This window comes from Catharus ustulatus, chromosome 2 (assembly GCF_009819885.2).
Source record: "Catharus ustulatus isolate bCatUst1 chromosome 2, bCatUst1.pri.v2, whole genome shotgun sequence".
Lineage (NCBI taxonomy): Eukaryota > Metazoa > Chordata > Aves > Passeriformes > Turdidae > Catharus > Catharus ustulatus.
This window is the reverse complement of record NC_046222.1, coordinates 72,498,905-72,521,888: the sequence shown is the minus strand read 5'-3', so window position 1 is coordinate 72,521,888 and position 22,984 is coordinate 72,498,905. Positions and strand designations below refer to the sequence as shown.

At 41.3% G+C, this 22,984-nt stretch overlaps 1 protein-coding gene across 4 annotated transcripts in view; it reads left to right on the top strand.

Annotated features, from left to right (window-relative positions):
• Window positions 1-3,578: 3,578 nt before the first annotated feature.
• The window catches only part of TBC1D4 (TBC1 domain family member 4), a 102,203-nt gene continuing 82,797 nt past the window's right edge, over window positions 3,579-22,984 (top strand). For 2 of the 4 annotated variants that reach the window (XM_033051482.2, XM_033051480.2), the window contains exon 1: window positions 3,579-4,103. In XM_033051482.2, the coding sequence (XP_032907373.1) occupies window positions 3,624-4,103 (480 nt within the window). In that variant the 5' untranslated portion in view covers window positions 3,579-3,623. The remainder of the gene's footprint in view (window positions 4,104-22,984) is intronic. The other 2 variants (XM_033051484.2, XM_033051483.2) reach the window with 1 other exon arrangement.

Genomic DNA, 22,984 nt, shown 5'->3' with positions numbered 1-22,984 from the left:
TAACTTTATCTATGTTTGGTCACTTCAATAATATCTCTTTCTCTAAGAGATTTTGCTTCTAATGAATATGTTTGAAACAAAAAACAGTGGCAGGTTATCAACAATTCCAAAAAGTCTGATTGGATCCATGGTTGGTTTCACTTGCAGCATATGCCATGGCAATTATTGTCCACAGTACTTTATGTACTTCAGATCGTCCACTGGAGTGGTCCCTTTGGATTTTACAAGTTTTTTCAAGAAGCTTGGCCAATGCTAATGCTAATAATAAAAAAGGAATTGTTAAAAAATTTTGGCTTCTCGTGGGAGACTTTGTCATGTCTCTGGCATGGGTGCTGCATTTACACTTCTGTTTGGGATGATCTGGAGAGAAACCATTCTTTCATCAAGAACAGACATGTATTTTCAAAGCTCTGTGAGTAAGTTGCTTGCTTCTCTGTCCCAAAGGTTTTGATTCCTATTATCTGAGCTATAAGGATTACATATTTCATGATAGTTCCTAACTACATTGTGCAAAGAATTAGAGAAAGATACTTTCATTATCATTATAGTTTAAACACTAGAAATTACATGAGAGGCATGTCAAATGTCATCAGCAAAGGAGAACTCTGCTCAATATGAGAGAAATTGGAATTTTAAACTTAAAGGTGCATGAAATCTTACAAGTGAAAAGAAGTGAGAAACAGGGAACAACTTCAAGAAGAAAAGTTATATAACAAAAAAGACTGACTTCCTACTGAAACACTGTTAATGAGATGGGGGGATAAAAAGTGTTAGGCAGATTAAAGGATAAAAAATTATGAAGTAAATGGATAAAAGTAATGGACAGCTAAAAGGGATTACTGTGAAGAATCAATTCATAGAGACAATGCTGAAGCAAGAAGAAAGCATGAAAACTTTGGACTAACATCTGAGAATTTGATTTTGAAAGTAGTTAAAATACTAGTGGTAGCATTTGTATAAATTAATTTAATCTTCTAAGGGATTTGTATAAAGAATTCAGTAATAAAAATAAATTAAGTGAAAATAACCAGATCTCATGCCATGTTCTGCAAATCATGCAACAGAAGGAAAAACCAAATAGCTTTACAAAAGAGGCACAATGGTGACAATTGAAGAATTTCACATTCATTTTTCACATTTTAGAATTTAATTTCTACCTGATAATTTGCAGTAATTGAACTGCATCCTTATCAGCTGAAAATACAGCTCTGTAACACCTTCAAGTGAAGATTTCTTGTTCCATTTGTATGATGTGAGAACATCAAGGCTTCTGTAATTGTTTAAAATATTTTTTTGCTATTTTACTGTGTTTGCATGATTGTCATCAAGTTTCCTGATTATTATTACATATTTGTATCGCCATAGCACCTAAAAGCCTGGGTGGCTGTCCACAAATTGTTTTTGGTAGTTCATATACAAACATAAATGAACAGGGATCTGGTAGTCCCAGAGATGGTGTTGGTAAGCAGCTGCAGTTATTCAGTATGTTGCAGCCTCCCCCTTAGGCTGCTTCATTGGAGTAATTTAATGATTCTCCCATCTGAAACAATTGCAGAAGAATGTATGAGGGGGTTTTGCCGCCGTTCTAGGGCAAGCCCAGTGTTTAGTTCACTTCCCAGGTAGGTTAAATTGGTGTTTGCGCTCAAGTGAGTGAATTGCTGCTTCACGCTCTAGATGTCTCGTCTAACCAAGCATACCCTGAAGGGGCGAGTAGTCTTGCTGCTCCCTCCACCCCGAGCAGTCATTCCCACTCCCTTTGTGCCAACAGCGCTCTCTCTGTAAGCGCTGTCACTTAAATTAGAGGCGGCTCACAGAACTGAACTGGCAGAAAAGGAGCAGCTCACTGCAGCATTAAACCAGTGCCAGCGCTACTGCTAGAAACCAAATAGCTCTTCTTCCACGTGCACTGGTAAGAGGCTCACAAACTGTCATTCTGCATTGCTGTTGCACAAAATCTTAAAATACCATTCTCAGCCAAAGGGTTAATACTGACTGCAGAGTGAGGAAGAAGAAATTTTTTAGGTTTGTGATCCACAAAATTTGGCCATTATTCTAATTACCCTGGTTAAATCTACTGCACAACAACGTAGTTCAGATGATCAAGTGTGAAATCAGTCAGTTTGGGAAAGCAAGTCCAGTCTGGCTTTAACTTGTACCACTGTAGCACATATTGAAGCTGGTTCATATTCATATGAACATATCTAGCCTGCATAAGACTTTTTGCATTAGCTCCCCTGTCCTAAGGGACATTGTAGGATGCCATGAGAGAATATATATTTGAGGTCTTACCAAACAACAATATTAAATTGAAGCTTACAACCGATAAACTAGATGGTTAAGCTGGGGGGAAAAAGAGCACAATTGTTTGCTCAGGAAATGAGCAGAGTGGTTTGTAACAGTGTGAAGATACCGCAAATGCGGCAGTTTCTGTCAGTTCAGACTAGTGTGGGCTGTGACCTGAGCGCTACCTGACCCTTCTCTGCACAAATAATCATGTAGCCTCAAATTACACGGAGCAGATCTTCAGCTCAAGCTACAGATTTTTTATTTGTAGGCAGGGTTAAAACGGTGGCCATAACAACGTGTACTGGGAGTTACCGCCACTGATGCTACAGATTTAAACGGGGGGACAGTCGCTACAATCGGCAATTACCAAAAGGATACGGATGCTGTATGGGCAAAGCTTTGTCCAGCGACTTTCTCAGGTGGAGGAGACTAGTTACTAGCACCTACAGTAGGTGGCGGATTTGTCGTTGACAAGAGATGTTATCGCGATAGCAACAAGGAACCCCCCCCCCCCCCCCCCCCCCCCCCCCCCCCCCCCCCCCCCCCCCCCCCCCCCCCCGTTAAAAGCTCAAGCAGGAAACACAAGCTTAGTGGGGGGAAAAGAAAGTTAAAATCAGCCGTAATGAAACTCTTGACTCGGCAGTGCGCAGGGGGAGGCTGCCGTAGCACGGCCGCGGTACGGCTGGTTCTCCTCGCCGGGGAGGGGCGGGAGCGAAACCCGCGCTCATTGCCGCTCCCCGCTTTTCCCCAGCGACTCTCCGACTCGTCGGAATCAAAACCAACTCAGACAGCGCTCGGGAGCTTCTGCAAACGGGACGGGGGGGCGGGCCCAGGCGGCCTCTCCACCTCCTTTTCTCCGCCGTTCGGCGACCTTCCTCCCCTTGCGGATCTCCTCCTCCTGCCTCTCCCTTCACGGGCGGCCACGCTGCGAGCCGCAGGCAAAGCCCAGCACTGCAGCCGCGGGGAGGCCGGCAGCACTTGGCAGAACCGGGAGCGGAGCGCACGCTGTGTTTTCCTTCGGGGCCCGGGTCGGCGGGGCTGTCCCGCCCCTGAGCTGGGGGTGGTCAGGACTGGAGCCCGCTCGGGGCGTAGCCTCGCCGCTCCGCCCCGGGGCGTTGAGGAGGAGGAGGAGAAGGAGGAGAGGGGTGTCTCGGGCGTCCTTCCCCGCCCCGCGGGCTGACCCCACGCGGGCAGGCAGGAGGCGGCGCGGCGGCGGGGACGTGCCCGGCGGGATGCGCGTTTAGCGGCGGCTCCGGCCGAGCGCAGGCCCCGCCGGCTGCACCTGGCGCCCGGGGAAGCGGCCGCGGAGCCCCGCGTCCTGCGCCCCGACACCCGCCATGGAGAAGCGAGGGGAGGGCGAGCCCCTCTCCCACCCCCTGGAGCCCGAGCCCGAGCCGCAGCCGGCCCCGCCGGGAGAGAAGCGCTTCAGGTTGTGGTACGTGGGCTCGTCATGTCTGGACCGGCGGACCACGCTGCCTATGCTGCCCTGGCTGGTGGCCGAGATCCGGCGCCGCGGGCAGCGGCAGGAGCCCGGCGGCGCCCCGGGCAGCGGGGTGCCGGCCCGCGAGGTGCTGCTGCTGCTGGGCTCGCCCACGCTGCGCTGCGTGCCCGCCAGCCCCGGGCCCGCCGCCGGCCCCGGCCGCTCCGCCAGCCCCGCGCCCGCCGTCTTCATCTTCGAGCACAAGGCGCAGCACATCGCCCGCTTCATCCACAACAGCCACGACCTCACCTACTTCGCCTACCTGATCAAGGCGCAGCCCGACAACCCTGACTCCCCCATGGCCTGCCACGTCTTCCGGGCCACCGACCCCAACCAGGCGAGTGGGGCAGGGGGCGGGGGCGCTGCCCGGGGTCCCCCCGCTTGGCTCCTGTCCTCGCCGGGCGGAGCACGGTGCTGCCTGCGGAGCGCTGCGGGACCGCGACCTCCGCACGCCCGCCCGCGCCGTGGGGGAGCCCGCCCGGGGCCGGCCGTGCCCGCCGGGCTCGCTCCGCTCTGCCCCTCCAGCGCAGGCGGCTGCAGCGCCCTTGGGCTCCGCGGGAGTGGGGACAGTGGGACACAGAGCCCCGCATGGCCGAGGGGTGCCTTGCCAGCCCCTGCCAGGCCCGGGGTACCAAGCTCTGCGGAGCGCAGTGCCCGGCGACGTGGAGCCCCTTTCTTCCCGGTCCACCCTCCGTGGGGAGGCCTCGCGTCCTGCAGCAGCTCAGTGGCAAGGGCGCAGTGCGCTCTACGAGCAGGAGGCAGGGTTTGTGTTAAAGCGTCCCAGCGGTGCTGTCAGTGCTGGACGGGGATGGAATAGTGGAGGATGGTGCTTTTCCTCAGACCCCCGTGGTGCAGGAGCGATCATTCGTGACCAGCGGGTCCTGTTGTGCTCACGGGTCACGCTGAGGACACCTGGCCGTGCTCAGGCATATGCAGTAGTGCTACAAACAAGGCTAGGTTTGGGTGGGGACATATTTGATAAAGTGCCAACTGGAAAAAGAGACCTAGCAGTAACATTGTGTTTTCCTGACTATCTAGCTGGCTTTGGCTGTAACATCAAATGTGCACCAGACTTCTTTCTCTCCCGTTTAGAGTATGTGAGCAATAGTGGGTGGACGTGTAGGTTGGATAATCAATTTAGCAAGATGACACAAGAAAAATACCTTTTGATAACAGTCCTTTGATTGAGCAAGTCAGAATACCTTCTCCAGTTTTCACTAACTGGAGGAAAAACTCTTGCAGTTAGAAGATAGCTGACTTACTGCATGTACTGAACAGCTGCTGTCGTTTCTTTGTTTGGGATTTCTTAAGTGAGGAGGGTAGGAAGTATTAAGAAAACTACTAAAAAGTTCTTGGTATATTAGCTTTTATTTGAGCCGGCATACTTCCAGAGAGAACATGATGCATTTAGGTTGCATTCATAGCTGTGGCTTAAGGACAGGCAGTATCCCAAGTGGAGGTAACTGTGCTTAACTTGGTGGCAACTGCTGTGGGTTGAGCTCTGCCAGGAGAGCACGCAGCAAGAGCATGGAGGGGATCATTAACTGGCAGGGGAGGAGCCCGAATGTCCTTTTAGGAGTTCAGGCGATCTAAGGTTCCTGCTGTTGGCAGAGGATGCTGAATCAAATTTATTTCTGGGGTAGGTCTGTACTGGTACTGAGAGTTTGTAAAACAATCTTGCTTTAAGATAGTGAATCCCTAGTACTCCAGTGAATGTGCAAAGTACTACATATGTTTACATTTGGAAGGCTGTTTCTGACTAAAGCTCTATCCATACGTCTGTGCTTCTTCCCTCATGGGGAAGGTGCCCTTATGTGCATTGAATTAAATCAAACTGATACTGTAGGTAAAGTCTTTCAATAGAAAGAAGTTGTTAATGTGAATGTATCTTGTTCAGGTTTTAGTTACACCTGTTAAGATTTTTTAAACTTTGTTATCATTAATAAAGACTATATCCATCCCTCCCAGGAGCATTATTCAGCACGATTTTGAACTACACTGAGGGTAGTAAATGCAGAGCTAGTGATGTGATTCACAAGTGTCTGACTAACAGGCAGGTTTTTTTTAAGGTACCAAAAGGAAAAGAAGGTGGCTTTCCCCCATCTCCACCCTGAGTTTCATTATCAGTTTGTTGAGGTTTGGTTGGCTAAGCCTGTGGAGGTATCTAGCTGTTGGTCTGTGCTAAAACTTAATCCTGAGTGGGTGAAGTCAAGCTGCAGGTTACTAGCTTTAAAAGTCTGCTTTCTAAGCTCTTAGTTGTTTATTTTAGAATTGATGTTGTCCTTGCCTGCTTTCAGGATCTTGACACACTTCTGTTTTGTAGTGTTTACATGAGCCTCATGTTGTGTATTAACTTAGAAAGTATTTTCACAGCTGTTACTTTAAGACAACCTCATTTTCCATCTTAGGCTATAGTGACTTTCAGCCAACCTAAGTTGGCACTGCTACTGAGAAAAGTGATCCTGTCCTCTTCAAACCTCAACCCCTTGTTTCTTCCTCTCAGCTTTGTCCTTATGGCAGCACAAGTGTTTGTGCAACCATACAGCAAACACGATCCAGGAATTGACTGGTGTTAAGCTTGCTCCTCCTTACCTTCTCTGGAGTGCTTCCAAACTGCTTCCCTCATTTGCTTTACTATGCAACCCTAATGACTGTTTACATCAAGGCAGGTGGGTTGAAGGCATGTGGTATCAATGAATGGCCAAGAAGGGGAAGGGTCAAATAGCCTTTCCAGAACCTCCAGAGAAGTTGTGGATACTCCAGCCCCTGGAATTGTTCAAGGTTGGGTGGGGCTTTGAGCAACCTGGTCTAGTGGAAGGTGTTCCCAGCGGTGGGGGTGGAATTAGCTGGTCTTTAAGACCCCATCCAAGCCAAACTGTTCTGTGATTCTATGGAACTTATGCTGACTTCAGATTTGCCGGAGATGACTGCAAAGCCGTGGTATTGTCCATTTTGGCAGTACTCAGTTTAGCAGCACACTAAGTAACTCTGGAATGAAGGAGAGGTGCAGGGGATGTCTTGTGGTCTCTGAGTTAGACAGCTAGCCATAATTTTGAATGGTGTGTGTTAATTATAAAAGTGAGAGGTTAATGAATGACTTTTGAGGGATGGGTGCTACCATGATAATTTGTAAAACAGTGTAGGTGAAAATGAAAGTTTTGGCTTCAAGCCTGTAGCTTTGTCCACCAGCTGTTTAGGATGCACATGCATTCACTATGATCACAAAAAGGGCTGGTATTTATAGAAAAAAGCACTGCCTCTTGCCATTCTCTGTGAATTTCTTTACCAGATGACCAGTGAAAAGCCAGTGTAATATGTGCTTAGATTATATCAGATGGTAAGATAACATCATTTAACATTATTTGCTGTGACTGGAGAAAAATGAGAGAGCAAGCTAGTAGTATGAAGCACCTTCATATTTAATTTGAAAGCCTGCAAATTTTAGGCAGAGCTGAAAAGTAGGAGCCAGTGAGGTGACTGCTGTTCTGGAGTAGTACTTCAGCAGAGTGTCAAACCCAGAGCATGTCAGCATGACAGTGGATGCTAAGATGCTTTTATTGGATTAGCAGTGTGGGTGTGTGTCTTTCTTTTGCTGTTTAATTACAAGGGGAGACATCTGAAGCCATCTGACTGGTGGAGATAGGAAGAGAAATGTTTGCCTTTTTTTTTCCTCCCTTGGAACTTACTACAGTGTTTGCTGCTTCATGTAACTGTTCAAAGCAGTAGCCATCTGGAGTGGATAAGGGGAGTTGTCTATTTTGTGTTGCCTGGTAGCCTGTGAGGAGCAGCCAGAGATTTGTTATTTTGTGTTGCTGTCATTTGAGAATTATCGAGTATGCGCAGATTGTACATAGACATCAGATGACAGCATTGTCTCATTTTATATTTGAAATATTTTCTTTACAATCCTGGGAACAGATTTTTTTTTTTTTAACCCAGAAGTTAGAGTTTATAAGTATGGCAGGCATACCCCTTCTTGCAGCCACTGAGAAAAGACTGTTTAATTAGTATTTTCAAGCTCAACTTTAACACATTTTTACCATTAAATACTGATTTTATTCTGTAAACCAGATTTTAATTGTGTGCAGCTTGACAATTGCCTTGAGTTCCTTATTCTCTGGGGGAGAGGTTTATGGTATGATCTCTTTCTGCAGTTTTTTTATTATTATCAAACTGATCTAGACTGTGTGCTTCCTGCTTGAAACATGAATAAGCCTGTTTTGAGAGGATTTTTTTTTTTAACCTGAACTGGCATCTAAAATCAAATTATACTATACTTGATTCTTATTAGTGAAGATAGTTTTCCTCCAGTTAAGTAAGAACTCATTTCATGCATTTTGGTTTTCTCTTCTCAAACTTATAAGCATGATAAAAGAGTACTGTTACAAGGTTTCAAAAGTAATCCGATCTGTGGGGAAAAAAGAAGAAGTTCAGGTGGATAGACTCCAGTTGAATTTAGCTCTTGTGGGTATGTTCTATAGCTGTGTTTTTGTGCTACACCCATGTGTTAAGGGTCTAGGCTTTGTCAAGGTGAAGCAGAGTAATGGAGCCTCTTGGTGACAGTGTAAATCTGTGATAAGAACTGGAGAGGTAACAGCTCAGAGACAAGAGCTGGAGACAACCCACTTGTCAGAAACACTTGTGTGTTCCAAGAATGTGTTTCTTTTCTGTTGGACAATGTGTTTCAGTAAAGCAAGGATGTATGACAATTGTTCTGGAAAAGCAAGGAATCAGTACAAAGTCTAGCCAAAGGAGGCTTTTATGTTCTATGAATATCATGTTACATCAAGTTTCTTACTGGCGAATGCAAGTTAGAAATGTTTGAAGAACAAAGTTTGTCAAGTTTACATGCATATTTCTGTTGTACTTTGATTTTTATGTGATATAGGAGCATGAGCTGAATGGCAGTAAAGTCAAGGTGTAGGAAGTACATATATACAGCATGGTTGGAATTCATATTCAAGTATTGCACTAGTTGAGTTGTCTGATAAGATGTGTTTTGAATAGGTATAACAGACATGACAAAATAGATATGCTGTAGGTTTTGAAGGATTCTGTAACAAATGGGAGAAATGACATTTGGTTGATAGTGCAATTTGGTTGCCAAGGAAAGATTTTTCATGAGAAAAATAGGTTGTCCCAGTTTTTACTAAGAAAACAAGTCTTGGAGGGACGAAAAAGGTAAATTTTTTTTAAGTTCTTTTGGGTCAAAATTTAATTAATGGGTTGAGAAGCTGAAAAGCAATGACTCAGAACAAAGCATGGATGTTAAAGGCTTGCAATGAATGCAGAATTGTTTGGAGAGCAGCCTTATTATCTCTAGCTTATGTGGGCTATACAGCCTCAGATGAAAAGTCTTGCACTCCCTTTTTTGGAAACTGAAAGTTGAGAGCTTAAGGTTTCATTTTTGATTTCCTTAATAGATTTGGCACTTTTTTTCTTGAAAATGAGAGTACTTTTCATTTTAGGATTGTAAAACTGTCTTTAAATTTTGCTTTTGAACATCCTGTCCATAATATTTTTTTCCCACATCACAAACAGAATAAATAATAAAAACATTAAAATTTTGAAGTGTTTCTAAATGGCAATATGTGGCCTTTTTATTCCTGGCTAAAGTTTAGGAGAGGAAAGGGAATGGTTTTAAATACCCTTGTCTGTCATGTTTGTGGAAATAATTAATTCACTTTTTCCTTTTGCAGTTCACGAAAACCACCCATTATTTGAGGAGTAGAAGCAATGTCTTGGAGGACTGTATTTTCAAAAAGGCAAAAAAAAAAAAACCATGAAATTATGCATTTCACTAAGGTGAAATAGGTAAACAGTGACCAGATAATAGGGCTGTTTTAAAGAAAGGAGTTTGTGTGTATCTAAGAATACAAAATCAAGGCTTCTCTTCTGATTATTTTTTTCTAGGGTTGGTTTTGGGGTTTTTTTTTTTTTTTTGGTTATGTCTGTCAATGCAGAGGCAGTTTCTTTGAAAAACAATTAAATAGAAATCTGACTTTAAAAAATATTTAGCTGGCATATGTATGTCTTGCCAACAAGGAGAGTTTGATTTTTAGGGGCAATGAAAATATCTGACCAAAATGCTTGGAGGTGGTTATTTATAAAAGTGAGTTCTAGAAAACATTTAATTTCTAAACAGCCATTATCAAATAGTGGTGTTCCTGATGCCTATGAATCTCTGCTCTTTGCTAAGGTTTGGTACAGCATTTGATGTACACAGCTCACCATTCCTTGGATCTCTTCCATCAATCTTCCCCATTTGGAGCTCCCTGAACATCTTGAGTTTCTCTGAGGTAAAGTGGTGAATGAATACCGCAGTGAGTTGGGACCAGTTCAGAGGCTGCTGCCTGGTCTGTAGGTCATGCAGATTTTCAGCAGCATTGGCATGGTCCCCTCATGGTACCAGCTGTCCTCTGCCGCCTGGTTTTGTTTCCCTTGTGGTTTCAGATACTATTTCAAGTACAGGGTCAAGAAGAAAAGGGAAGAGTTTCTTTCCAATCTGGCTTTTGTCTCTCATCACATGTGTGGACTGTGGTATCTTCCACCTTTGTGTTATGTCCTGTTCTGAGATACCTTTAGAAACCACAAGAAGATAAAAAAACCTACAAGACCTTCAAGAGTAAAAATCTTATAAAAATTAAATAATGCGGTGTTTCCAGGGCTGCTGAAAACCAAATTTAAGGCAGCAAAGTGAAGTGATTTAATTTAGAAATAGGCGCTGTGCTTTCCTGTTCTGTATCACCTATTAAGCAGTGTCTGTCACCTTATGTTCTGACACACATACATCAAGACCACATGCAGTTACATGGGTTCCAAAATAAAGCAGAGTGCAAGACAGCATATGATCATTTGTCAAACAGCTATATTGTCCCTAGAGAGGTCAAAATATAAAAAGACAATACTGAATGTCACAGGCCAGGATAAAAATATGTGAGTGATTACACCAGGGATGCATGAACTATGTGACTTCCTATTTTGTGATTTGTTTTGGGTACCAGAGAACATGCATAAGTTTTGGATGTGCCTGTTTTCGTCCGTGAACATGTTGAGGTTTTTTACTCGTTTTCAGGTGCATTAATCAGGTGACATCTGGTACATCAGTGAGGTGAGCAAATAAATATTCTTGATGGTCCTGTAGATCTGAAATTACTCTGGTATTTCAGTTGCTGGATGGGTTTAGTTCTGATATTGTATTTAAGACTGCAGAGAAAATGACAAAAAAGCCCACACAAAGCAAACAAAACCACATGCATTTGACTGAAAGGGCTCATGGCAACCCATATTAGTCTTAAGTTTTATATTTTATGAAAGTTAACTATGTATTTTGAAAAATCCAGTTAGTTTTTTTTCTGAACGCAGACATGCTCTACCAGTACAAAGCCTATGATCGTCTCAAGCTGCTCTCCCTTCCTTGCTTCTGCCTGTCTGTAGCAGCCACCCTGCTTGAAATAAGCAGCAACTGTGCCTTTGCTGTTTGAGGCAAAGCCTGCTTAAAGCCATCCCTCTTAGGTGAAATGGTCTGCTTAGCCCCCTGCCTCCTCTCCCTGCTGCAGGGAATTAGGACTTAGAGTGAGAACTTAATTACTTGGTGCTCTTTTGGAGAGGGTGGTGCTACCAGGATTTCTACTGCTCTCTTAACAGACTCTTTCTGGACCAAAAAAGGGAAAACTTTGGCACCAGCAAGACTATAGGTATCATTTTACTTTGCAAGATCAAACTTTGTGTCTTGGCTTCAGCTGCAGTGCCTAAATGTGGTTTTTATGTCTTTTTGTGTGGTTTTAGTTGAGTCAACTGAACAAAAACTTTCAATGTGTACTTCAAATGCTGTCACAGCATGAAGTTCAGATAAGGTTGATGCCATATAGTAAATACATGGATGACCTCTTAAATTTTCTGTTCAGATCCTCAAAAATATGTCATGAGCTAATAATTATGCAGTTGTGTTACAACTCCTTTCAGTTTAGATCATTTGTAAGAGTACCAAAACACTTCAGTTGAACCACTGCAAAAAAGAAACACCTTTTTTTTTCATTTTTAAATTTTTATTGGAATCCTAATGCTATTCAGAAACTCTGCTTGATGCTTTGGAGGAATTGTATCTATTCAACCACATTTCCTGACTTTATCAGCTACTTGCAGTAGTGAATTGTCTTTGTTTCTGTTCAAATCTGGTTGCTTTCTCATGGCATCCATAATTTTCCTTTTTAAAATCATTTTATGTATTCAGAATTAGATAGACTTTTAAAAATAATGCTTTCCAGAAATTTGGATGGGTAATATGGTTGAGGATTTTCTTCTGCATCTCTGGAATTGCTGAAGATAGGTAGGATTCTACAGTATTGGGCACGTGGCACATTTCTGAAGGATTAAATAAATTTAAAATGCAAACATGAAAGAGAACGTTGTTCAAAGCCAGTGTGAAAGACTTGTGGAAGCTGTTGGGTAAGATAAAACCAATACCATAGCAGTGTGGCTTTTTTCCAGCTCTACCATCCCTTAGTTCTGCAGTTTTCCCTCTCCCATTGCAGCTGACTTTAAAGGTATATTTCAGTCACAAAGTTCATTTTTGTATGTTGATAAACCTTAACAAAGAGCTTGCTCTGTTAAAGTGACTGAGGTTATGTTTTATTTCATTACTCTTCTTGGCAGGAACATGCAGATCTGCACAGTGCTGTTTAGAGATCCTTGATGCATTGAAAAACATGTTGAGGGAAGTCAGAATATTATCCTCCAGGGCATAGCAGTGACTGCCTTCCCGACTGTTCATGATTTTGTTTTTCCTAGCAAGATAAATAAATATTTATTTTTTAGAATGCTGTTGTTAAATATATTTTATGTATTATGTGACACAGATATGCGTTTCCTGTTGTGTTAATTCAGAAAAATAGCAAAAAGCAGCAATGTCCCAGGAACTTTGGGAACAGTCAGTTGTCTGTGGATTCTTAAGTATTTCTGAAATAGAGTAAATATTCAGTAACAGAGCAGTGAAAGACTAGGACGTGCAGTGATAACTTGTTGACGCATATATTCGTGTGGCTCTTCGTCGTTTGTTTCTTGCTTTGGCTTGATTATTCCTAACAACTCCATCTCAAGTTACGGTAAGATTTCTAAATAAAAATAGAGTGGGGTAATGTATATTTAACAGTGCTGTATTTGCCAGGGAGGAACCAGTTGCTTGCTTGCTGCTTGGCTGAAGGGCAGAAATGAAGCTTCACAGCAGCTCCAGCTAAAGCCTGTGTTAGAAGCTGATGTTTGACCTTCAGGTGCCGTACAAACGCAAAGGTCTGCAATTCCTGCCTGCCCCAGCTCTGTCACAGCGTGCAGAATTACAACCTTGGTAGTCTAAGGGGAAAAAATACATTGCTGCTGGTGTGCAAATTAGAAGATGAAGGAATTGTGTGTATGACCTGCTGTCATAGTTGGCAAAGAAAATAAATACCAGACTGCCCTCAATGTCATGGTGCTTTTGTGGCAATTAAGCAGTTAGGTCACAAATTGCCAAACAAACTACTCTACAAAAACGAAAAACCAAGAACATAATTTAAGATCCCAAAATGCTGCTCTGATGTGCAAATCCCACAACAACTGATAAGGGAGCTTTCTATGGAAAATATTGCTTTTTTCTGTAAAACTTGGTTTAGGTTTTTGTACAAGACTTGTTTTTTACAGAGAACAATTTCAAACAAGTATCCCTTTTGTAAACAATACTTCTGGGCTGACTTTATGGTCGTACTCACTTGAGGGCCTCAATTTTCTGTGCAGCACAACTGCAAACTTTAGCAGTACAAAAAATAACTTGTAAAGAGGATACACTTTTTTTGTAAACCAACTACATTATAAATAGACACAAGATGTTGGCTGTTTTCAGCAGCAGTTTTTTGGGTGAACCTTGCCAAAAGAAAATCAAGTGAGCCTTTCAGTAGGAGCAACACACCATACTTTTATTTAAATTATTCATGAAGAAACACACCCAGATTATCCACGGCATATGTGTGCATATATTCAGATTTAGCCTTGGGAAAATTTGCTGACCTAAACATGGGAGCCAAGTAGGAGCAAGGCAACATGATTAAAGCCAGCTCAGAAGGAGTGGGTTTACATCCTGGCACTGTGCCTTGGATTCCCTGTCTGCTTAGTGCTAGGGAGAACTAAAAATAGTATCTGCAGTTTAGTGGGATAGTGTGAAGTTTACAAAATTAATAAGTTTCTTCCATAGTGACTTTCTGTCTGCAGAAATCACCACATAAGAAGGTGTTATATAAAAAATAATATATATATGTGGGACTATCAATCAATCTGTATAAATGTTGTGGAGTTTTTTAGGGGATTTTGTTTTCCTTTGTTCAATATGTATGTTGTCCTTAAAATATACAGCACTGCAGCTGGGAGAGTGAGAAACATGGAGGTCAGCCCAGATTGCTGGGTTTGCTTTAGTTTTGTGTTTCTTTATGTAACCAAATATTTTTTTTCTGTATGATTGGTCACTGTTCTTCATTTCGTCTGTTTTACTTAAAGTTGTAGTCTTGCTGGTTGCAGTTTTATGGAAGTTTGAAAGGGAACTTCATCTTTAGTGAAAATTAGAGATTTGGTAGTAAATTGAACAGGAGCTTAGTTTTGGTATCATGTTATTTCTTAGTTTATTTTTTAAAGATTTGGCAAGGTATTTGATATGCCTGTGCTCTGAGTTCTCACATAACTATCATAAAAAGGTTAGATTTTGAGAAGATAGTTAATTTTTGTATATCTGCAGCACAACAGACTGGATGCTTTAGGACATTACTTCTAGAAGTGTCAACCTCAGCAAGGCAGGGATATATATGTATATGCTGCTGTTCATTACCTATCAAGTAACAAATCTGCAAGACTCACATTACTATCTGGATTATCATAAACTTTGCTATTATGCTAAGCTTGAAGTATCAAAATGAAATGTTGCAATACTATTTCACTGTTTGGCAACCCAACCTCTAATACTGGAGATTCTTTTAGCTATTTAGTCCTGCTGTTATGTTTTGCAATTCTACTGTTAGACTTTATACACATAGTTTACCATCACCTGAAAAGCTTTGGCAGAGGTCTGCTAGCTTTGACACTCATTTTGCGGATTTTAAAATTCTTACCATAGCCCTGTGGAAAGCTCAGAATATTCTGTGGAGTCGCACAGGTTGTTGCTGTCCTTGTGGAAGCATGGCATCCACGCTAGCCCTGTCCTGGGCCAGTTTGTTAGAAATAAAGAGTAGGCTTAATAGTGTCCTGTTACACAGGTCAGTCGATTCATTTGAGCCTACTGCTGCCACGTGGGCTCCCTAGCCATGTTACAGGGAGCTGTGTGCATGAATTGTAATGGATCACTGCTCCTGGAAGGGCTGTTGTTATGCACCCACAAGAGCCCTGCATGAAACTATGCAGGGTCTGCTTCATGCTTTCATCCCCTGTTTAATTGCTTTGGGCTGGTTTCAGGGGACTATTCAGTGAACAACTTAAGACTGTTTGGAGAGCCCTGCTCTGAAACAGGATCCAAGGCACACAAATCACTGTCTGAATTGCAGCCTTTTCTTGTAGGATCACCAGCTGCTAGAAGATCATCAAGCTGCTAGAAGCTGCTTCACTACTCTGTTACTGCTTTAAGTGTCATCCTACTAACAAATATAGCAGTCTCTTACTGTTACTATGTCATAAAAGTAATACTCTAGAAGTTTTTTGTTTCTGCCTGTACTGCTCCTATTAAAATGTTAAAATAACTTTCAGCTCAATTGAATAAACAGGTGAGTAAGGATGTGATAGGTTTCTAACTCAGTTTCAGCATGGGTTGATATTGGAAATTGGAACGTTGCAGAGACCTAAGGAAACACCAAATCTACGTGGGAAATTTGTGGTGTGCACCCAGAGTGTTTTTCCAGGGCAGCACACGTCTTGAAGGGATATTTTCTCTAGTTGACACCTCTGAGTGGTCACAGTGTAGGTAGGATTGGGAACTGTACCATGAAGGTAATGGGTAATCTGGTACAGAGCTGCCCACACAACAGTAAAGAACAGAGATCCCTGTGAGATCCCTTTCTGATTGTCAACAGATGCATTACTTTTTGAATTTTTTACTTTTCCAGTCTTTTTACTCTTTGTGTATAGAAGGTTACTGCTTGTTATTTTCTTATGTCATACCTCTTGCTCCTCTCTCAGCTCCTTGAAATTGTCTCAGTCTATGATTATAATCTTTGGACTTTGAAGGAGTGGTTGGTGCTGCGTGCAGTACTATCAATCATGAAGAGTCATGATTCTGACCATAGGAGGAAAAAAAAGATAATAATCCCTTTAACACTTCCCACAAGCTGTTGGCCTTAAATTAAAACTTGAAAAAAAAGAAGTCATTCATTCTTTTAATTGCTTGCTGCCAGGAGCTGAGCTTTTCAGATACAGCTATCAGAATTATAAAAATTTTAACTTTATTCCTGTTTATATGGCTTGTTTCAAGTTTCATGTTTTAGAAGTACCACCAAAATTAGCTTTTTTTGGTTTGGGTTTTTTTTTTCCAATTGGTATTAACAGTTTTTTTAAAATGTGTGTTCTGGTAGTAATTGTTTATTGAATAGGAACTTGAACAGGAAATTTTATATGAAAATAATTATTCATGGTGCTAATTTCAATTTTAATAGAGCTGTTCTAATGTTTTTACTTGCTCAAAGTTCCTTTGCATTTGAAGATTAGTTTCACCTTCACACCCTTTTTCAAAAACACATGACCTGGCACAAATTTATTTTTAAGTTGTACTGCTAGTGGCTGATGAAAAGTGAAAGCTGGTCTCCTCGGTGACCAGCACAAATGTATTCTGTGTCAGAAGGAAGGTATGAGTAACCAAAAAAAAGCCTCAAACCGATGAAAAAAACCCAGCGTCTATTGTAGAGGAAAGGGATGGTGTGCTGTTTGGTAAAAGTCTGTAATATTAGCAAAATAACTCCTGGAGCCTAATATGAACAGCTGAGTCATTTATAGCTGGTAGGGAGACAAATTGCTGCTGAAGGATGTTTGTTATTGCATGGCTGCTGCCACAGCTGCTGGATTGCCTGCTTAAGAGCAAAGTAAACTTGAACCCGCTAAAAACTGCTGTGAAAAGTGCACTCCAGATAAGCATACTTTAATCTCTGGAACATTTAATTGGTTTGACAGCATTTTCTAGTGCTTCAGATTTTCAAATGTGCAAACATATTTAGAACATTGACATAATTATCAATTTCTAATTTATTCTTCTCTGTCAATCCACTAGTAATAGTAGTGGAGAACACATTCTTTTTAGCTGGTAATACAGATAGGGTTCATATATCAAATTATGAAGTTAATATCTGTCCTTGAAAGTCTCCTGAGTATTACTTCTCTGCTTCTTAATGCAGTACCAGGGTGCTATTGTAGGTGCCTGTGCTGATGGTCATGTCTGTCTAATGAGGTTTGAATGTGTTTAATATGAGCCTCAGAGTATGCAACTATGTAAAATTAATCCTCTCAAAGATTTATATTCAGTTTTTTATCTCTGAACATCATGTCTATTGGAAGATTGTTTTGACAGTTTAGTTAATTAATTGTAAAACAAAGAGGACTTCTACCTTACTAAGTATTGCCTTTGCCTCCCAGCTGCTTTATTACAATCAAGCAGTCTCAAAACTGAGCATCAAGAATAATTGCAAACCCCTGCCCCAGTGCACTGTGGCAAAGGGTGAGTAAAGAGGACAATCCTTCAGTTTGCTTACTGGTCTTAAAGAAGCTGCTGAATGGATGGGCCCTGTAACAATACATTACAGAATTTCAGAGTGCTATTTCAGAGAGGGCAGCAACATAGGGTAAAGCTAAGGGCAAAAGCAGGGCAATTCCCCTGCTCCATGGGGGAATACTAATGCTTCCATAGGACTCTTCTGGAGGAATGATTAGTGGCCAACCATAGGAGAGGGAGGCTTTTAGTGTCCTGTATGATAATCAGACTCCTGAATAATTAACCAGTGACTCTGACAAACACACTCCTATTTCTAGTCATGTTGTTTCTTACATCAAACACAGTTGCCAGTTTGCTTACAGAGATGCAGCACTACCACTACAAGTTTACAATATAAGTAACTATCTGAATACCTCATATTACCCATGTGACAACTTGTCTGCATAATTTGAGTAACACAAAGGAAAAACCCCCAAAAGCAGCAGTAATTTTTTCAGCTATATTGCATCTAGCCCCTCACAGATTCAGGTCCCTCAGAGAACCATGCCCCCTGTCTTTTGACCAGGTAGCTCAGAGTGCTCTCATGGTTCTTCATTACCCAGTAGCTTCTTTCTTTCAACCTGGATGGTCTCAGCCTGTGGCAGCAGCATTGATGACAGAATACATCAAAGCATACCTCTTGTTTGAGCCTCCAGTGTATAAACTAACAGATGGCGTTGGCTAAGAAAAGAGGGGACGTTAACTACATCAAAATTACTCATTAAAAGATACTGTTGCATGAAAATGTTTTTTAATAGCTCAAACATGGAAATTCCATTCATAAAAGCATTATTTCTTTGTGCCCCAGAAATAGGTTGGAAATAAATTGATATTATTAGACTAGGAGTATCTTTTTTAAAGATGAGTGAGTTAAAATAAAAACAGGTACTGATGCAAGTGGGTTGACTTTATGTTATGCAGCATGCTTATTAGGACTGTAAACAAGATCAGTTATTTTGAAGAATAGATTGAGTCAGTGGCCATTTTTAATAGTCCAGATTAACAAAAAGGCCTATTTCACATGTTTGGGGAGCTCTAATGCTTGTGCATTTCTCCAGCTTTTCAGTGAAGGATGATTGTGTCTCAATAAAATTTCCTTGTGGCTTCTACCATAATTATATTTTCTCAAGCATAAGTGACTTTCACTTTGCTGTTTCAGAGTCTAAGTTATGAATTACATTTTTCGCTGTGTATCCCAAGGATTCCCACACACAGTGGTATAAAGCAGAAACATCCATGCCTTATGAAAAATGATCCATGGGAGCACTTAGACTTTGTGAAGCAATTTTGATGTGCTCAAGCAGAAGTGAATTTTTTGCAGCTGATTCTACAGTTTCATATAAAGGTATCTGCAACTGTGGTGCTGATGGCTGCTTTGAACAACATGAGTCCTGTTTCAGCAAACATCGACCTCCTGTCTGTGGGACTGATCATCTTTAAATGTCCAGCTCTCTCTCTATAGATAAGTTCCTTTCCTTTGAACCCTTCCTTCTAGATCCCCTGCTGAGAATATGGGATTATAAATGTAATTTCTAATAAAGTTATAATTTCTAAAACCTTACTTCAGGTTGTTTCCCAGCTTGTAAACAGCCTTTGTCTGTGGCCTTGCAGTCATGCCGCCGCCTTGTGAGCTGCAGTTCCTGCTTGAACACAATCGCCCAGTGTTACAGCTGGGCTGGCACAAAAATGCCACTTATCACACAGAACTACATTATTCTGCTGATTTTACATGCTTAAATACTGAACAAGTGGTGGTTCTTTCCAAGCTGATTTCTAAAGGCACAGGCCTTTCAGGTGTTCTTGGACAACTCTGGCTGATTTCAGGGCCTTGGCTTGTGTATGAATATTCCTGAAATGGGCTGCAAGCCCAGTATTTGACTGGGAAGGTTAATCTGAAGAGCACTATGGTTAGGTCTTGTTACCAGATGAAAGCTTTTTGTAAATTTTGATTTTTAACAAGTCATGTGTTCTTTATTTTATTCATTAGCTGGTTTGAAATGTGCTTTAATAGGAAAGTGTGTAAGATGTCACTTATCCTCTTCCAGAAGGCATATTTCAAATAACTGCAAGACCATAAGCTGTTACTTGTTTTCCCAAAAACTTAGGAACTAAAGAACCTGCTATTGGATCTTTCCTTTCATATACTTCTTGTAGTTACAGTTTTATGTGACCTTCTGATAACTTCAGGATGTTTTGGAAAAAGCAGTTTTATTAGAAATATGGCACACTGAATAAATTTTATTAGAAATGAGTCCACACTGAAGAATTTGCACAAGGCATTTCCAGATGCCTTGAAAGAGTTGCTTGTGATGATTGTATTTTTTATCAGAATCCAAAACCCAAGCAAAAGTGTATTTCTTCCTTAGCAGTGTCTGAACTATGTCGTGTTTTCTGTTGTATTTTAAGCACTGTAGTTTCCCTCCAGATGGACTGACCGATCAACAAGAGGAACTAGAGAGGAACTCTAGCCTTTGGGGGTAGGGATGGCTCTAAAAATAGAGATTTCTTTTTAAGGTCATCTTCAAGAAGGATGGAAAATGTTGATGCAGTTAGCTGATCCTTTGCTCATGGTCACATATTCTTACTTCTGAACAAACACCAGGAGACAGAGCATCTGATTTAGGGTTATGAAGAGGTGAGCCTCAGCAGACCTGTTGGTCCTCCTTTGTGCCTTAAGAGAAGACAGTAAAGACAGGACACATATATTTTATATTGTGTGCAGTCTGGAGAGCTGGTGAAACCATACGTGTGCAGTCTAGTCTAAGCCTGCTTCTGCAAAAAGAGAGCCCTAAGGAGATGCTTTTCAGGTTGGAGTAAAACTAGGAGGGAATTGCATATCTTAGCCATAAGCATCTAGAGCCAGGTGTGTGGTAGATGTTCCCCTTATGTAATGGAAAAGCTAGATGAAAATCTATCTATTTCTGTTAATTCAGAGATATTAAGAAATACTAGAGTTTATTAATTCTCTGTGTGGTTCAGTCCCAGTAATTTCATTTTCAAGAGGAAGGCCTTCCAATAGCATTAGAAGTAATTTCACAGCTTAAATGAATTCAGTCACGCCTCTGTAGTAAAGAGTGCATTGCCCTTTTTATTACCATCTGTGAAAAATGCCTTCAGCTGCATCTGAATTCGAATTAGACTGGGCTGTGCATAGTTGAAAGTGACTGATCTCATTTTTGAGAAGGTATTTCCTGATAAATACATCTGTTTATCAAGTGGAGTTGCAGAAGGGAAATGATTACTCTTTTACTGAATTTAAAGGATAGGCTTTTTTAGTCTAAATTTTAGTAACCACTCTGAATATACAGCAACTACTTTTTAGAATGTTAGCATGTATTAAGGGCAGATATGACACCCTTTGAGAGAAGTTGAGAACTCTGTCGCCTCTTAAAAATTCACAATTTATCTCAAATGTAAATGTGAAATTAATTTATACCCTTTGAGACACATATTGAATATTGAGGAAAAAAAATCGGACATTTCTTCATATTTCCTTGGGTTTTCATTGGTTAATGCCTAGATTACCTGTAAAGACAGGTAATCTGTCCAAACACACTTCCATTTCCCTTGGAAGTTTCCAGCTCTGTCTGTTGGTAATGGCTGCTTGGTCTATTAATTTTTAAATAGAGTAGAGAAACTGTAGCAGTTTTTAATCACTTTTTGGTATTTCTGAACTTGAAACAATCAGCTTGGACAGACTGCATTTGAGACAGAAACAAATTTGGTGCCCTGTATCCATTCAGTATTACAAACTTGTTTAAAATAAACTGATCTTATTTTTAAGTACGAACTGACATGTGAAGATCAACATTCTTTTCCAGCTGTGGGCAGAGACAAATGATCCTAACAGGGTGAGAGGTCTCTTAAAATACATAACACTTTAAAGGGTCACTATATGCTGGCTGAACCATATGCTTTATTTAACAATTATACTTCACTGAAACAGCCAATTTTACTTGATTTTGGTTGTCAACTGTTTTTGCGAAATGGAGTTTATTATGTGCCTTTAGAGGTCCAACTAAATTGCATTTCAAAAGAATTTTAAGAATCAACCTAACTAGATGCAAACATAAAAAATTCAGAAAGAAGCTGAAATACAACTCTCTTGCAGAGAGAGGTTCGTGGAATCTGGCTCCTTTTTGACATAATGCTGCAAAAAGTGAATATTGTATAAAAGAACCTCAAAACACCACAACAGAATACAGACTTGATGGTGGATAGTCCTTCTGTCTTCTTAAGGTTTCAAGAAGGTTGGAACTGATGATGTGGGGCACTGTATCCTCACCTTTTGAGTAACTCAGTGACTGGGAACACAAATTATTGTGAGTCTCATTGTTGCATTTATATACATATATATGCACATGCCACAAATGTGGTATTTAAAGAGAGGAGAAATTCTATTAATTAAGACTCTTTCACAGTTTTTTTTTCAAGACTGCCAATGAGGTTCAGAAAACTTTGGAACAAACGGTGTGATGGGAGCAGTTGAGTGTTTGGCAGTTATCTACTAGCATATTGTTTCAATTAGGATTGCAACAGGAAGGAAATTTCCATGGGAGATTGCCTCACGTACCCATCAGAATACCAGTCTATTTTAGTTGTTCAGTGCAAGCTTTATATAGCTCTAACACGAGTTCATCAAAATTGCTCTGTTTTGCACAAGTAAACTGCACAAATTGCACTGTTCTAGTTTTCAGACAAAGATAGGTGGCAGGTTTGTCTTTACAAGGTGAAATCCATTGGGATTGTTTCTTGATGTCAAGAAATAAACTTGGGTCCTCAGTTGGTAATTGTAGTATGAGAGAGACCAGGAATGGTTTTCAGCTCATGATTCTGCTTTACTCTGTCCATGACATAAGATCCAGGTTCTCACTGCCTCCTACATACTGTTTTTCATTGGACAGAGAGCCCCCAGAGCAGGAGCAGAGCTGTGCTGCACCCCAGAAGACACCTCAGTCTGAAGAGCAAGCCTACCTTGTTGTTCAGAGGGCATCATGACCTCACCTCTGTCATGTCAGAGTTGATGGCATGTGTTACAGAAGAGGGCAAAATCTGCCTCTGGAAACCCGGCATGCCAAAAAAATCCCTTTTCCTCAGAAACTGGATCTGCTTCCTTGCAAGAATTTTTGTTTCTGCTGCTGCTTTCTGTCTTTTTGAAAACAGATGTTTGGCTGCTGACTGCTCACTGATCCCTGGTGTGGAAAGATCCAAGCCACATCCTAGATCTGTTGATTAACTGGAGCTGAGGCTACTCCCCAAAGCACTGGTCCTGTCCTCTGAGCAGTGAATCAGGACATGAGAGTTTCTGACATCCAGGCCATCACTCAGATGATACAATTTATTAATTTTTTTAAAAGTTATATAAATTCTCACTTTATAGTGGCTCAAGGTCAACCATGTAGAACCCTCTAGTTTAGGGTTCCTAATCTACATACAGACCTTTAAGCCTTTTTTGGAAACACCAGAATAGTTCTGAG